Source organism: Sceloporus undulatus, unplaced genomic scaffold (assembly GCF_019175285.1).
Source record: "Sceloporus undulatus isolate JIND9_A2432 ecotype Alabama unplaced genomic scaffold, SceUnd_v1.1 scaffold_14, whole genome shotgun sequence".
NCBI lineage: Eukaryota > Metazoa > Chordata > Lepidosauria > Squamata > Phrynosomatidae > Sceloporus > Sceloporus undulatus.
In genome coordinates this window covers 2,629,589-2,647,650 of record NW_024802936.1, presented here as the reverse complement: position 1 = coordinate 2,647,650, position 18,062 = coordinate 2,629,589, and the positions used below count along the sequence as shown (strand labels likewise).

Below are 18,062 nucleotides of genomic sequence, written 5' to 3'. Positions count from 1 at the left end.
CCTCTCTCCTTTGTAACAGACTTGAAAAAAGCTGAACCAGTTCAACTACCTTTGAATCATTACCTTTAACTATATCTCTTTCTTAGCCAGACTAGTGCCAGGCTATTTAGCAAGCACCCACTCACTACTTTTGAATCATAGAAGCTGCTGCTTAGGCTAAAGATTTGATACCATCTATTTATACTATTCTCTGAACGCCATTTTTAGGTGACAGCCCTTTCATGTACAGGCAGCGAAGAAGAATTTAAATGAGTCTGTGGAGGAAGACAATCTAGTTGCATCTGAACATCTTTCACAATCTTATTGATCAGTACAAATGTAGAAGCACAATAAACATTCTCAGTAGGTCTTACTTTGTTTCTCCTTTATCTAAAGCCATCTTGGGAATCATTGCTCTCCAGGCATTTTTGGACTACAGGTCTCACCAGCCCTCGCTGGTACAGCTAATAAGGAGGAATGATGGGAATTGTAGCCCAACAACATCTGGAAGCCTGTGTGATTCCCACTTCTGATATAATGCAACAAGATGAGAGTACATAATGTTGGAAAGAATATGGGCAAATTGATTTCAACTTTTGTAGAAGTGTATGAGTTCTGGAATGTCATTGATAATTGTTCCCAAGAATTTCCCCACATTATATGACAAGTAACACCTGAAAATATGCTGCTGCTTCTTTTTGAACTTAATAACTCTAAAAATCTACATAAAAATCATCTTAAGCAATTGTACATGGCAATAAAGGTGTGTATGATATGTAACTCCAAAGCAAACTTACAAACTTGCAAAGTAAAGCAAATATTATCAGCAGTGAACTAATATATGAGAAAAAAACAAGGGCAACTCATTTTAAAACAATTTTATGGCATTGTGGTTATGAAACTTGTGAGGTTTCTGATAAATTCCAATCAAGTATGGATACTTTTTTTTCTGACTGTGATTTGTCTACACAGTGTTCACTTCTACGTTCAATACTAGTGAGCTTCTCCTTAGACTATTTTATACATATGTTGCCTTTCAAGTTTAGCTGTGACATATTAAGGACCGCAATCAGTGAGTTTCTTTTTGCCCTTAATCAGTGGTCTTATCATAATGTAGTATTCATCTTTCCTTTTGTTTCCTATGCTTTTAACTGCATTTCAGAATAACATCTCATGTTAAAAAGGAAATAAAGAAAAGAGAATTATTTGTGCATAAAATAATAGTGTGTTTTGTCTGTATTGTAGGTTCCTCAAGATGAATGGTCTGGGTACACTCCATGTGGCAAAGATGATGAGATCCCATGCCGACGAATGCGTAGTGGTAGTTATATCAAAGCCATGGGGGATGACGATAGTGGGGATTCTGATACCAGCCCAAAGCTGTCTCCAAAGATTGCTGCACGAAGGGAAAGCTATCTCAAGGCCACCCAGCCATCACTTACAGAACTCACCACCCTCAAGTAAGAAAGTTTTAAAACAGCCATTTGTAAAGGCATAACATTTAAACTGAGAACTGAAACTGGGATGTCTGCATTAGAAACTATGGGGTTGAACAGGGTTGAGTACAGATTGTTGTTGTTGTTGTTTTGTGACTTCAAGTTATTTCCTGTTTACAGCAACCCCAAGGTTTGGGGTTTTCATGGGATTTTCTAGGCAGGGTCTTTTTAGATGGGGTTTGCTATCGCTTTCCTCTGAGGCTGAAAAAAAGGACTTGCCCAAGGCAACTCAGTGGTTTTCAGGGCTGAGTGGGCATTTGAACTCTGGTCTCCACACTACACCACGCTACAGCACAGTAGCTTTTAGTACAGAAGTACTGGCTGTAATATTGCAAATAAGGGTTATTTACCTCCTTTGCCAGTACATATACTGGTGTATAGTCCAGATCGGATGTGTTAAGCCTTGCTAAAAGTGAGGTGATATCTGCCACATTTTGAAACTTTTACACTAGAGGTAGACAACTGGTTTCAATCACTTTCAGAATAACTGTTAGAGGTTGGCCAAGTATTTAATGGATCTTATAGCACCTTTGTGACTAACTGAAAGAAAGAAATTGGCAGCACGAGCTTTCATAGGCTTCAGTTTACTTCCTCAGATGCATTGGCCAACTTCTTTCTTTCAGTTAGTTGCAAAGATGCTACAAGATCTCTCTACATACTATTCTAGAGACCAACATGGCTATATCTTCGAATTCAAGTACTCAAGGGTTTACTTTTGGGTTCTTCAAGGGTTCTACATGTATGTAAAGTAGCTTGAAAATGAGATGAAATTAATTAAGGGTTAGTTATTCATTAAATTTTATAAAATTCATTAAAATCTTACCACTCATTATTAGCAAATAAAATTGCTCCACTCCTTAATTAATTATCAGTAAGTACTCAAATGTATGTAAATTGATAACTATTGATTTTAACTTAAATAAACAAAACTAACCACGATATTGACTAACCCACTGAATATAGTGCATTTAGCAGTTTGATGCCCTCTAGTTCAGTAAGTGAATACCAGTTTTCAAAATAAGGAAGTGAAATAATAATAATAAATCTGGGTGTACTGATGGACCACAATAAAGATTCTGGAGGCCACATGTAGCCTGCAGACCATATTTGGCCCACAATTACCTGGTATGAATTTTATAAATGAAATTAAACCCAACCCATCTGTTCCTGGTCTGTTAGTTTATAGCAGACCATATGCATTATGTTTCAAGCACATGGTTATTCTCCCTTGTGGTTCAAATGGATTGCATAAATGTTTGCTGCATTGTATTACTGCTTTTTAAATCTAAGGTTTAGCACCATGTCTCATTGTCATCAGATATCCAGTTGGCTGGGATGCAGGATGTGGCCTAGATTGTAGGACCCTGTACTTTAGAAGACATGCTTAGTCTCCTCTGTTTTTTCTTTTACTTTTCAGTGAATTCCCCTCTATCACAGCCTTTGGGCTGATTTGATTTCCGTGACACTGTTATCAGTTACATTTTTACATCACTATATTCTTTAAGCCCTGTTTCCTATTACTAATATATATTGCGTTGTGGTGTATAATCCATTGGACTCAATGTGAAGACAAATGATGAAATAAAAATATTAAACAGGTTCACATTTTTATAGGTATGTGTGCGTGTGCATGTGCCTTTATGTCACCTGTTGACTTATTATGACCTCATGAATTTCTTAGAGTTTTCTCAAGCAAGCAATACTTAGAAGAGTCTTTTCCAGTTCCTTCTCTTGAAATATATCCTACAGTATCTGATATTCCTTGGCTGTCTCCCATCTAGACACTAACTATAGCTGACCCTGCTTAGTTTCCAAAATCAGATGGGACCTGTGACCTTAAGGTATTTAGGCCCTATACTATACATTTTTACACTGTAGTATAAAAAGTGTAGAAACGATTAAGAAAACACAAACCGATATTCTTAATCCTAGAGACAAATATTTAGGAAGATCAAGCTATTACTTCCGGTATAGGAAAATGTAAATGTCCTCTGTTTCAAGGGTATAGGCAAAACAAGGTCTATAGGCTGCATCCAGCCTACTCCACCTTTCCCTAGAGCAAGTTTTCTATTCTTTTCATTATGACTGGCTGGTAAGTGAACCAGCATATGGCTGTTTTTGAACATCACCAAGGAAACTGCTTTCTCTGTTTCTTTGGTTACATTGGGAACCATGACATAAGTTCCCCTCAGAGTTTTGAAGTCTTTATGGTTACTTTTTATTAATAAATCAAAATATTCACAGATCAGCTTTGTTCATTTTGACAAAGATTCTCACCAAAATGTCCAGAAAAAATCCTTGTAAAATTGTTTTCTTACTAACAATATACATAGTTTCCAACTGTACCAATTTGGCAGAGACAGTTCCTGTTAATCCTCTGACATCCCACTTTTTCAGCTACTTTTAAAATGTCACAGTTTCTCTCCTTTGTCCTCAGGCTTACTTTAGTTGCTGCAAACTGAGTTCAAAGTGCTAAGTAATTTGCATTCAATTAACTCAGCAAAAGGGAAGAGCAGAGGAGAAGATAGAATCTAACCCTCCCCAGTAGGTTCAGGCAAATGCTAACTACAGTTTTGCCTCCACACTTGCAAATTTGATTAATACAGTCGCCCCTCCTTATCCAACTATTTTTTTTAATCAACGGGATCAAACATCCACAGCTTCAAAATATTTTTAAAAAGGTATAAATTCCAAATAGCAAACCTTGATTTTCCATTTTATATAAGGGACATCATTTTGCTATGCCATTATATTTAATAAGGCTTGAGCATCCACATTTTTTGTTATCCACGGGGGATCCTGGAACCAAACCCCAGTGGATAACAAGGACCCAATGTATGTTCTCTCTAGGAATATCTAGGTCCTCCAGCATGTCTCTTTGGCCAACTTTCACCAGACACTAGAGGACCTAGAGAATCCTAGAGAGGCATTTGTAGGTCCTCCAGCCAAATTCGACTTTCTTCCCCCTTTCATTGGGTACCTGTGTTCCTAACCCCAGCAAATGTGGAAGGGCCCTGTATTGCATGCATTCCTAGCTTGTGTGTTCTTCCTCATTAAAACCTTTTGCCATCTTGACCACATTCTGATGTTGCTGGCCACATATGTCCCAGTTTTCATCTGTAAAGTATTGTAGGGTACACATTATATAATTTCAAAAAAAAATCACATGCTTGGAGTGCTACACTAAGCACACTAACTGATTGGAATCCCATTTTCAGGAGAAATGTGGTACTGTATATAAATTTATTAGACAAATAAACAAGCAAGAGAGATACTATATTCGAATAGCATAAATGCTAATCCTAAAGGGTTAAAATAGATCAGTATGAATAATGAAACTAATTTTAGTAGAGAAGTTTTTGTTTAAAAACTTTTAGAAACAGCATAAAGAACTCTGTTGATAATTTTCAGCTTAATAAAAGTACACTGATTTAACAATGGTGGGGGGAAGCTCAAATTAAACAGATGTCAGATGTAGGTGTATGCTGCAGAGAGAAAGTGTTAGTACTTTCAGAATTCTTGTATTTTATGTTCACTTTGGTTTTAGTGGCTTAGCTGGTACAGTCCATGGGGCAACCGTGGAGAATGGGCAGTCCTCCGTATGTTATTGGACTGCAACTTCCACCCATCCTACCCAGCACAGCCAATGATGATGAATTCTTGGAGCTGTAGTCCAACAACATCAAGAGAGTCCCATCCTTGTCACAGAACATGGACTGCCGCTGAGAAAGTCCTTCTGTGCTCATTTGGGGTCCCTCAAACCATTCTCAGTTCTGAGAACTTTTTCATAATGCCTTCCAAATTCACAAAGGACAGGTCTCCTTTCTCCACTTAGGAATGCTGCATTAGAAAGGCATTGCAATATGATTGCTATAAGATTTGGAGGTGGGTGAGAATTATTGTACACTTTTCACCTAGTTTCTGTACTAGGAAAAACATTTTCCCACTCTGGGTCAAACTGCACACTTTCCCAACCATGCTGTTGTTGCTCATGTTCATTCTTTTATCAAGAGCAGTGGGAAGACCAAGAGTTTCATTATCAATGTTGCCTTTTACAGGAATATAAAATTAGAGCTCTGCTGTGGTCACCTTATATAAGGAGAAGCTTGTTTTCTATTTTTTTCTGATTCTCTCCCCCATTACCCTACCTCACAATCTCCCTCCTACAAGCTGTTCCCTATGACATGGTCTCCATGTGGTTACAGAACACATTTTGAATGCTATAGTTAAAATTCTGAATAAAACACAGCTTGCTGTGATACTGAAATCCACACCTCCGCTGATCTACACCCATTATCCTACCAGGAAGTGAGAAGCTGGTTCTTTCTTCAGATGGCAACATTTCCCTGATTTTTTTAAAATATAATTTTGAAACAAGTAAAGCTGTTCTAACTAAAATCTATTTTCCTCCTGCCCATGAAAGTTATAATGAAAAGAAAAAGATTATCCTAGTTTCAAATAGTCAATTAAAACCTGTTAACCAATTTTAACAAAATCATGCTCCAAACTATTGCCTTGAATAAAGAGACTTCATTAATAAACACTAGTTTTATAAGTATGTATAGTAATGCAGACATGACTTCTAATGTTTTCTTGGGTACAATTTACATGCTAAATGTTTGAGGAATATTGCTCAAGGTTCATCTATTCAGTCAGAAGAAATATTATTGCATATGCATAAAGCAATAGAAATATTTTTGAAAAAATTAGTTGCAGCCAAGCCAGACACCAGTGTCTTAGGATGGAAGGTGCCCTTCCATGGGCATCAGGTCTCCTTTTGCTTATGGAAGACCTGTTTCACATCTCCTAATAGAAAGATTCATGGAAATAGATAAACTTCATCCAAACACAGTGTTCCACTTATGCAAGATTATAACCCTACTTTTGTTAAGAATTTCCAAGATGTTTAACATTTTTTGTAACACAGCCATTAACACTATAATGACACAGCAATAGATACTTAAATAGTTAATGCATTTAAATGTCTAAAAGGCAAAACATCAAAATCCCCCTCAAAACCCCAATAACATATATAAGTGAAATTATTTTTAAAAGTAATAAAACTAGGAAGACAGAAATAAAACTTTTGCATTTCTGTTTTTGAAAGATATGGAGAACATACGATGTCTTGGCACTCAAAAACAAGTAAAGCAGATGCCTTTTGAGTGTTCCCAGAGATTGTGCCATAGCTGTGGCACCTACTAAAAAGGGGATTTCTGTGGCTGCCACCCACCTCAGTTCTGAAAGGAGCAGCAGGTAGATCAGGATTTCTGATGCAGATACTAAAGAATGAGAGGAGGTAAGTCAGGTAGGTGGTGTGTCTCAGAAGGTGGCAGTGCACAAAGTTTTACTCCAGGTTTACCCCATGTCCTGCTCACATTTGGCAGCATTCAGATGGAACAAAAAGCCAGGATTCTAGAATTCTAGCCAGGATTCTGTGTCCGTTCATTCTTGCAGCCAGCTAAACAAATCAGAAAGGACCTGCCAGGAATATTCTCTGAACTTGTTATCCTGCCTTATTGCTCCCATTACAAACCTGGACTCATAAAGAAAGAATAAGCCAGCATATAGCTCTTTCATGTTAAGCCAGAAACTCGGTTATGATCTCCTGCCTCCCATATCCCTTACATTAGCAGAATGGAGGGCAGCCAGTAGCTAATAGGAATGTGGAAGGAGATCTTTGAAAACAAGAGGTCTATTGCCTTCAGTTGATTCACTTACACCTTGGTGAGCAGAGTGTAAATCTTGCCTTAAAACAGGCCGATGTAAGAAGCTTTTTGACTGGTGTAAGGCTGATATTCATCATATTCTGCTAAGATTCTCTTCTGGAAATATGAATACAGCAAAAGAGTGGGTGGTGTTCTGTGAACATAGCAGAGACTGTACAGAATGTATTTAGATGACCACTGAGCCACCACGGCCGGCCACTATTCATTTATCTGCACATCTGTGGTCTGAGTAGGGGGCACCTCATCCTGTATTGATTGAATGTGTCCCATCCCATTTGTACCATAACAAAACAATGGCGGGTTACAGACGGGCAAAAAGGGATGTACTCATGACGTCATGAAGGTAGAGCCTTCAGACGGGCTTTACCTGAATGCCGTCATGAACACGCCCCCCGCACGCCCCAAGCGGGAAGAAGCAGCATTAAAAAGGTGCTGCTTTTTTCCGCTTCTTTTCTGTTTGATGCGTACCTGCGCAGCTCTGTCTGTAAGCCCCTGCACCGATACGTCAGAATTGCTACGCCGCAAATATAAGTTGCCGGTTTAAAAACTCCGTGTCAGCTGCGTCGCATAATGGGTCGGGTTCCCGGGACATGCGTGGTTTGCAGCCAAGCTTTAATTGCAACGTCCGCTGCCATGCAGCTGTGGAAGCTGAGGCACAGCTGCGTCGCATTTTAAGCCTCGTAACCCTAATCCTAGAGCCACTTGTGTGCATGCGTTGCTAGAACCGCGGGAAGTTGTAACTTTTGCCGGCGGATGTTTTGGTTGTAGAAAGTGAAAAGGGAAAGTTTGGGATTTAAAGTGACCCCCTACACACATTCTTGCGCCATTCTCACCTGGGAACGGGCACAGTTCGGCTGCTCCTGGCACAGCTGTGTGGCGGCTCCCCTTTGCCACCAGGCAGGATGGCTCAGCCATCCACCAGCACCCCGAAAAAAGGCAGGGGGACGTCTTGGTCTCATACCGAGACGGCTGACATTATAGCTATATGGTCCCAGAAACTGGAGTAACTGCAGAAACTGGAGCAGTCCTACCTGAATGCTGACACATATCGAGAAGTGGAAGAAGCCATGAGAGCTGCTGCACCGGTACACCAGAATTGCTACGCCGCTACTTTAAGTTGCCCATTTAAAAGCTCCGTCGCATAGTGAGTTGGGGTCTTGGAACATGTGCAGTTTGCAGTCAGGCTTTAATTGCAACGTCCGCTGCCATGCAGCTGTGGAAGCTGAGGCACAGCTGTGGTGCATTTTAAGCCTCGTAACCCTAACCCTAACCCTAACCCTAGAGCAACATGTACGCATATGCTGCTTGGAAAGTTTGGACTTTAAAGTGCACCCCTACACACATTCCTGTGCCATTTTCACCTAACAATAAAAAACGCTAAAACTGTAAATATTGACATATGTACAAAGGAGGTGAGGGGAGATGGCAGGGGGACAGCGGTGGCAGCGGAGACAGCTGTGGCTGCGCATTGCAGATTCAGCAGGAGCGCGGGGACCAAAGGAGAGGAGGCATCCATGATGCTGGTGACATTGGCAACGTGCAAGTGGACAAGGATGCCAACACCAGCTGATCACCAGCTGGCAGGAGACCACCATTGTTTTTGGGCAGAGCGGGGGAAGTTTAAAGGGGCCTTGGGCACTTAAATGCGCACATAGGCTTTCTGCCGCCGCTGCTCTAGCGCTGCGCAGCTGCGCATCCGCCAGCCAACAAAGGAAAAAAAAAGTACTACGAAGGGCACCCCCCCCCGCCCTTTTACAAGGAGCTGTATGCTTTCATTAAAAGTGATGGAAGCATCAGGCCCAACAGACTAGCCACCAGTGGGGAGCGTGTCAGGGTCCCGGTGGGCCAACCAGGCAGAGCAGAGCCTGTGCTGGTGGAGGAGGAGGAGGAGACCTTTTGATGCCCTCTAAACTTGCCCCCAAAGGCAAAGGGCAACTAGAGGGGGCCTGGTCCTGGGATCAAGGGGCAGGGAGCACTGACAAGGCACTAGGTCCCATGATGTCCCATAAAGACATCATTTCGCCTCCCAGGGCATGTCTTCCCTCCCAGCCCTATCTACTCTATTCTACCCTTCCTGTTCTCTCCTCCCACCATGCCTGGCTCACTGGTCCCCAAACCAGCAATGTCCAAACTCTGTCCTCCCAGGCGTTTGGACTTCATCTCCCAGAATCCCCAGCCACCTTGCCCTGTGGTCTGTGATTCTGGGAGATGAAGTCCAAACACCTGGAAGGACAGAGTTTGGACATTGCTACCTCACACCACTCCTGCCTAGCTTTAAAGTCACAGGGAAAAAGTTTAAAGGGGCTTGGGCGCTTTAAATGCGCAGACAGGCTTTCTGCCGCCGCTGCTTAGCGCTGTAGCTGCGCAGCTGCGCACCTCTCATGCGGCAAAAGAAAAAAAGCCGCAGTTTGGGCTGCCCGTGAGGAAGCTGCCTCTCTTTTTGCAGCGTCCTCCGAGGCGGCGGTATGGAAGCTCCGGGTCCGAAACGGACCCAGGTGAGGCGTCTTCACTGCCCCCCATGTGGAAGCTCCAACACCTGAAGCACGCCCCCGGGGCGGGCCGTCTGGAGGCTCCGCATTCAGCTGAATACACCTCCAAGACGTCCTCCCCTGCCCGTCTGTAACCCGCCAATGTATCATAATTTAGGGAGAAATAGCACTCATTCCGATTTATGTTGATGTCCAACCAGAATGAATTCCAACCATCTCTTATTCTAAAATCTTAGCTCTGGGAACCATTCCCACTGCCCACATACCAAATTTTCTTGGCCCTGTCTTCAACAGTCTTTACCTCTTTCTTGGAATAAATCGGAAGAGCAATTTTGACAAAGAAAAAAAAAGCCTCCTACCCTGCTGGTTAATCTCCAGTTGGATCAGCCACATCAATTACACAATATAATCTCCAGCCACCTACAGATTCAGTATAGAGCAAGATGTTTAGAGTGCTGGCTTTCCTTTGAAAAGCAATGAATACCAGGTGCTGTAGGTTATAATTCAGAGGAAGGAACTGGCAAAACCCCTCTCAGTATTCTTTGCCTAAGAAAACTCTATGAAAATCATGGGATTGCCATAACTCAACAGGCGACTTGAAGGCTCACACACAAATACGCACACAACTCCTGGTGAACTCCTGTTCCATCACTGTCAATGCTGACTCACTGCTTGCATTGCATTCTAAGCATGTAGAGACATATAAAAATTATAAGGACCAATTCCTTTCCTTCCATCTCCTGCTTTAGTTTCTCAGGAAAATTTCTCTGTATGTGTGCAAATAGAAGAACTTTTTGGTTTGTAGATACACAGAGAGAAAGAGAAAGAAGCACTGTAAGCTTTATTCCTAATTGTCTTGGAAAGTAGAAGGTAGAAAATGAACCCCTTGAACTATGTGAAAAACCTCACTGGAAGAGAGTCCTTCAAATTATCATGATTCTAAGGCCACGTGGCCTTCATACATCAAACTGAACACCATTGGTTGTACACAGAAATACTTTCTGACATTATGTGACATGTGTCACAAACTGGTGCCCAAGAGTGTGCAGAAAAGCTATTTTGATTGTCCTTCCATTCACAGTTCTTTTCTCTGTTCAGCATCTTTCCTTGGCCAATATTGAAAATGGTTTCTAAAACTACCCTGACCTGGGCTACTTTAAAAGGAAATAGCCTTATTTCATTTTGGGCATTATTTTTTTTTTTGAAGAAAGCAAGAAGAATGCACTTAAAATATTATGTAGGGTTTGATCAAATTTGCTGATATGAGAGCATATGATTGTGAGCATAGCCAAACCAGATTACATGTATAGTGTAGGCCACAGGTATAAGGAGCACAAGTTTATCAGGCAGGACTCCCATTGCTCAAGAATCTGTCAGAATCAGGAAAAGTATGGCTGTGGAATCTCTACAGTTATTAGTTGGCTTGAGTGGCAGAAAACATTCAAGCTGCCTGCAGGGATAAATAACCAGGAAGGCTCTAATCCACCTGGTATCATTTCTCAAGAAAGTAACTGATGAGGATGGAGAGAGAATCAGACCCTTAGGTTACGGCTGTGGGCAGGGCTACTTAAAGTGCTACATATAGCATGATAGAATTGAGGGCAGGTTGTAAACTGCATGGTACAAATGATACAGAGCATCAGTGTACATTTATTAAAGACAGTTTTAAAATATCCTAAAAACTGAGGACATTTTTATTCACTTCTCTGTTCATGACAAATAAGCTACGAAGTTTGTCTCCATGGAGATGCTGCTGTATCTCCTGCTCAGAAAAATCCTAACGTGTACAGATTTAAAGCAGTACGGAATAAAAGTGAGAAGTTTTTGTGTCAGTTGAGATTCAAGAAAAGGAGCTGCTGGAAATTATTATTTCTAAAGAGTTTTATATTGCTGCCAATGAGCTCTGTTTCTAAAACATTATGTGACCATGAAGGAGTCTTGTGTGGGCAACAGCTACATGTTTCTGATGCCTAGCAACTGTACCAGCAAGCACAATATGAACATATATTTTCAAGTAGTAGGTTTGTGAAATTATGTTGTATTCAGAGATAAGGAGGGCTTAAAAGCAATTAGATTTACTAATTTCTAAAGGAGGTGGGTGTGATATCATACAACAATCTTTTCTCTATAGATTTTAAAACACATGCACACCTGTAAATTTTCCTTTTTCCAGCTATTATTCTGACATATTTTAATACAGGATGAGGCTTATCCATGGTGATCCACCTCTGCAATCTATGCTTATTTCAGTTCACACACCTAGCTAACTGGCTTTGTCTTTTATGAGCATTTGCAGCCTTGTTTAAAATAACCCTATAAACCTCTTTCTTATTTTAATGAAAATAGGATGGTGCCCATGTTTGTTTTCAAATTAGAGCCTTCCTGGTTATCTATTCATGTGAAGGGTGACCGTGATACTCTGTATAAAGTATATGCAAGACACATCTATAGCCATGGTTTCCAAACTCTGTTTCTCCAGGTTTTTTGGACTTCAGTTCCTAGAAGCTCACTTTGGCCAATGGTCCCATTTTGGCCAATGGTCAGGGATTCTGGGAGCTGAAGACCAAAACATCTGGAAGAACAGAGTTTGGGAACCACTGATCTACAGTATGAAAGAAGTATCTTTCTTCCTCTCTCTTTGTCACTCCACACATCTCCCTACGTTGTGTTGCAGATCTTCAATACTAGTTTGTTCTAGTCTTGTCGTTAAGTGCTGTAAAGTTGACTTCAACATGGCAGCTCCATGAAATCTGTTCAAGTCTTGCAGACACAGGGCCATGGCTTCCTCAATGGACTCTATCCTTTCTATTGCCTTCTACCTTACCAAGCATTATTGTTTTTTGTAGTGAATCATGTCTTCTTATAATATGACCAAAATATAATTCTCAGTTTAGTTATCTTGGCTTCTAGGGAGAATTCAGACATGATTTTCTGTAAGACCCACTTGTTTGTGTTTTTAGCAGTCCATGGTATCCATAGAATTCCTCTCCAACACCACATTTCAAATGAGTTGATTCCTATCAGCTTTCTTCACTTTCCAGCTTTGACAACCATACATAGAATGGGAACTATGATGGCATGGACAATCCTAACATTAATATGCAATGATATACATTGCACCATTTTGTCCCTCCAGCTTGCTGTCCGCATAAGCTCAAGTCAGTGTATTGCAAGCCCACGTATGGGGTGGACAGACTGTATCTTTACACTTTAGGAATTGGTCTAGTTTTTTCATAGCTACCCTTCCAAATCCTGATCCTCTGATTACTTGACTGCATTCTCTATTCTGATTAATAACTGAGCCAAAGTATGGAAAATCTATGTTCTAGTACAGTGGTACCTCGGGTTACGAAATTAATTCGTTCCGCGGCTAATTTCGTAACCCGAAAAACCTTCGTAACCCGAATTGCCATAGGCGCTAATGGAAAAAAAGCCGCGGCTCTGCCGCGGCTCCATTTAAAACAGCGCCAGGGTTTTTTCGTAACCCGAAAAAACCTTCGTAACCCGAAACAATAAATCCCTATGGGATTTATTCGTATCCCGAAAAATTCGTAACCTGGGTAATTCGTATCCCGAGGTACCACTGTATAATTTGAATTAAAATCTTCTTGCATTTACCGTCTTCAGGAAGGCCATTCATTGTTCAGTTAAGTTAGCACCAAACAATACTGTAATTAATTCCCAGAACATTATAATTTGTTCACACCAAAATAGTGATAATGAAGTCTCTGTTAATTAGAAAGATGCCTGTCAAGCTCTTCTCTTACCAATATTCAAACTCTTATTGTGATCTGTGTTTGACAATATATTAAAAAGGCAATATATTAAAAAGACAATTAAATTTAAAACAACTTTCAAGAGTTCATATACTGTAGTTTTAATGTTGCATTTGCATCTCCCCCTTCTCCAGTTAAAATGATAATGGCTTTTTTTCCTGGTAAATTTTTTATCTCCTGAACTGTTTCTTCATCAGTCAAGATTATGCTTTTTGGCATGACATGCCAAATGGCCCAGGACTACAAATAGCATGTGATTTTTAGCAGTGAAGCATTGAAAAATATAGGCATAGCTCGGTTAACAAAATCTTTGACAGTGGAATTTATCGCACAGACTTTTAATCTGACTGCACCCTACTGGAATGCAGGTAGGAATTATTGCACTTAATTCGCATTTAATTTTGCCATCCAAATACAGCCCAGCTGCATCCCGAGTCCCAGACGCCGCTTTTCAAAGATATTCTTTATACTGATTTCATTTAAAGATTAGTGTAAATAAGTATGCCAAGAATATTCTGAAGTATATTAAATAAATATTTATGCAGGAATGATTTGGTGTTTATTTTCCATGCCATTCCCTGTAAGGCTCTAAAACGTGTTTGTCACTCCCCCCTCTGCCATTGGCCTAATCGGAGAGAATAAAATTGAGAAGACTGTTTGTTAAATACACAGACTTTCTCTTTTCATTGTAGGCTATCTTAATAGCTTCCTCTTCCATAAAATAATATACCAAGGTTAATTATAGAGTTGGAGCAACACAAGGTAGCATTTGCTTGCCCAGCATCTGTCAGATCTGGCAAAAAAAGGAGGAGGAGTACACCTGGTTAGAGAATATTTTCATTGTCGTAGGGAAGTGAAAAGTAAAAGCTGCAATTGGAAGGATTTCCTTTCATTCTATTTCTGTCTCTACTGCAGCTATGCAACTGTAGGGAAGATGATACTGTACAATCTAGGGCTTTTATTTCCACCTGCAAAATAGGCATAATAACAGCCAGATACAGAAATGCTACAGCACTTGGTTTCTTTTTCTTGGTTAATAAGAAAAATATATATTTTTAAATGAAGGAATCTTTAGATTTCTTGTAAAATTTGATTTGCACTTGTATAACAAGAAGTACATATTTTTTTAAAGAATAATGTGCAGCCTTTAGTAATTTCCTTTCATTTTACATTTTCCTGGCAAAATTAGGGTCATAAATGTCAACAGATAACTTACGGAAAGAATATTAAACTACTACCACTTGTCATTTTATATTTTTTTAAAAAAAACCTATAGCTTAATACTGAGATAGAAATCATGCCATCCATCTGATGTAGTTGGACTGCAACTCCCAGCATCCCTCACCATTGCTATAATGGCTGGGGCTGCTGGCACTTACAACCAAATTACATGTAGAGGACCACAGTTTTCCATATCTGTCTTTGCATTAAAGGCAATCTTCATGTTAAGGTTACTGTACTTTAAAAAAAACCAGCAACATATGAGTGTGAAATCTGATTGTCCCCATGGGAAGAGGAAAGTTACAGTACATCTGAATGGAATGCTAGAAGAACTTGGAAGAAGATGACCAGTCCAAATCAGTTTGCAATATTATTAATTAAAATTACTTTTGTACTTGCACTACAGACAACTGAGAGGAATGTGATGTAGCATTTTTCCCCAAACAAAAAGATGCATGACCTAGTGCTTTTGCATTTAAGTTTCAGAATAAAGGTCAAGGTATATCTGGGTCAGAGCTGGTGAGGATCAGAAGGCAGTGCCATCTAATTTAGGTGGGAGGTTTCTGAATAATCTCTTCAGGGATTTCAAATGTTGACAGAAATGCTTAACCCAAATGGCAAGAGCAAAGAATCAGAATGACACAATTAGGCACTGAAATTCATGTTTGGTAAGATATATATTTTCTCCACATGTTTACACTACCATGTGGCTGGATTGGGATGGATTCTTAGAAACAACCCAAAGGCAGCTGAAAAAGAGAAGTTCAAAGGGAGATTATTATTATTATTATTATTATTATTATTATTTATATAGCGTTGTAGATTTGCACAGTGCTGTACATAAAAACAACAAATATAAAAGAGTAAACCTGCCTATGGCGTACAATCTAACAAATGATAGGATAATACAAATAAAATACATAGCAATACAGGAAACGGTTCAATAAAACAGGCAACAAAAAGAACATCAGATAGCAAGTGACAATCACGCAATGTCTGGGAACGCTTCTCTGAACAGGATGGTCTTCAACTCCATTTTGAAGCTGGTTAAAGAAGTGATGGCTCTTGTTCACGGGGGAAGAAGGTTCCAGGAGTGAGGGGCAGCAAGTGAAAAGGGGCGAATCCTAGAAGGAGCAGAGGAAATCCTGGGCTGAGACAGCTGACTTTGACTACCAGAATGGAGGGCCCTAGTGGGAATGTGAGGAGAAAGAAGGTCTGATAAATAAGGGGGGACAGCCCATGGAGAGCTTTAAACGTCGACAGCAGGAGCTTGTACTGAATACGGAAAGGGAGGGGGAGCCAGTGAAGGGATGCCAACAAAGGAGAGATATGGTCAGAACTGTGGGCGGATGTGATAATGCATGCAGCTGAATGCTGGACAGAAAATAAAGGACGGAGGTGAGAAAGAGGAAGCCCAGCCAGGAGAATGTTGCAGTAATCAAGTCATGAGATCACTAGGGCATGGACCAGGATCTTGGCAGTAGAGGTGGAGAGATATGGTCAGATTTTGGCAATATTGTATAAAAAGAATCTACAAGCCTTGACTGTGGTCTGGATCTGAGGGGTACACGACAGAAAAGAGTCAAAGATAAAACCAAGACTACGGGCTTGCTGAACTGGTTGAATAGAAATGTTGTCCACAGAGACAGAAAAGGAGTGTTGAAGGGTGGGCTTAGGAGGAAAGACAAGAAACTCCGTCTTGGACATGTTGAGCTTCAAACGCCGATCCACTGCAAGACAGCTGTGAGACAAGACGTAACTTGCTGTTCAAGCCTTGGAGAAAGGTCAGGGGTGGAAAGATACAACTGGGTGTCATCAGCGTACAGATGGTAGGAAAAACCAAAAGAGCTAATGAGTTTAGCTACACACTAAGGACAGTGTGTAGAGAGAAAACAGAAGGGGACCCAGAACAGAGCCCTGGGGAACTCCAACAGATATGGGAACAGAGGATGAAGTCTGACCACCTGTGACCACTGCAAAAGATCTGTCTGACAAATAAGATCTAAACCAGTTGAGAACAAAGTCTGAGAACCCAAGGTCAGAGAGTATATCCACTAGAAGGCTGTGATCAACGGTGTCAAAGGCTGCAGACATATCAAGAAGGATGAGAACAGAGTAAAGGTCATTAGCCTTGGCCCGTAAAAGGTCATTCGAGATCTTAGTGAGAGCTGTCTCTGTAGAATGCCTTGGGCGGAAACCAGACTGAAAGGGATCGAGAATGGAGTTGGCTTCAAGAAACTCAAGACAGCGAGAATAAACAACCTGTTCCAAACCTTAGAAAGAAAGGGAAGAAGAGAAATCGGACGATAGCTAGACAAAGAGGAGGGGTCAAGAGAAGGTTTTTTCAGAATAGGGGAAATGAGAGCATGTTTAAAGTCCGAAGGGAAGGAGCCTGTAGGGAGAGAGAGAGATTGAAGATATGGAGAAGCGAGGGCAGAAGAGAGGGAGCTATGGAAATTAGAAGACAAGTAGGAATTGGATCAAGAGAACAAGTTGCAGGTTTGGAAGAGTTCAGAAGTGTAGAGAGTTCATCCAAAGAAGCAGGAGGAAACACAGAAATTTTTTTAGGCGAGGGCGGTAGAAGATTATGAGCAGAAGAAGAATTGGGAGGGACTATCTCAGAGCGAATGATGGTGATTATGATAGTGGTCTTCAAATATGTCATGCAGAAAGGTGGAATATACTTTTTGTTGCTCCAGAAGACAGGATAAGAATAAATTGGTGGAAATTGCAAGGGAGAAAATTTCAGTTAAATATTGGGAGAAGTAGGAGACACTTCCTAATGCTAAGAGATGTTTGACAGTAGAACAAATCTCCTCAGGAGTGGTGGCTGTTTTGGTTGGAGATGTTTAAACAGTGGCTGCATGACTTTCTGTCTGGGATAATACAGTTAGATTCTGCATTGAGCAATGGGTTGGAATATACTTCTTTTTTTAAAAAAATAATTTTTAATTGCACAACTATAGTATCACTGAATAAATTACTTTATGTCAGTCCTCATGTTCAATATTTTATTGATTTTAGACCATATTTTTCCAAAATAAGTATATGCTGATGATAGGCCTTGGTTTGATATAAGGTCCAAAATGAAAGATATAAATAGGTACCAAAAGATTCACAACTTTGTTGTGAAACTTTAAATAAGTCAAGTAAAGTCTATCTAACAAGCATCAGAGATTTACAACCAAAACACACTGCAGAAATAATCCAGTGTGAGACCTCTTTAACTGCTCGGGCTTAGAAAGACCTTAATCCTTCTGTGTTTCTCATCTCCTCCTACTCCAATCAAAAATTGAAATTAGTACTGTATTCAGTATTTATTAAGCAAGTTATAGGTGTTTAATCATTTGTATGTGTATGTGTCCTTTTTAT

At 40.3% G+C, this 18,062-nt stretch overlaps 1 protein-coding gene across 1 annotated transcript in view; it reads left to right on the top strand.

Moving 5' to 3' along the window:
* LOC121917297 (disks large-associated protein 1) overlaps positions 1–18,062 on the top strand; it is a 414,174-nt gene that overhangs the window by 284,062 nt on the left and 112,050 nt on the right. The window contains exon 5 of the mRNA XM_042443120.1: positions 1,225–1,439. Coding sequence (XP_042299054.1) covers positions 1,225–1,439 — 215 coding nt within the window. The remainder of the gene's footprint in view (positions 1–1,224; positions 1,440–18,062) is intronic.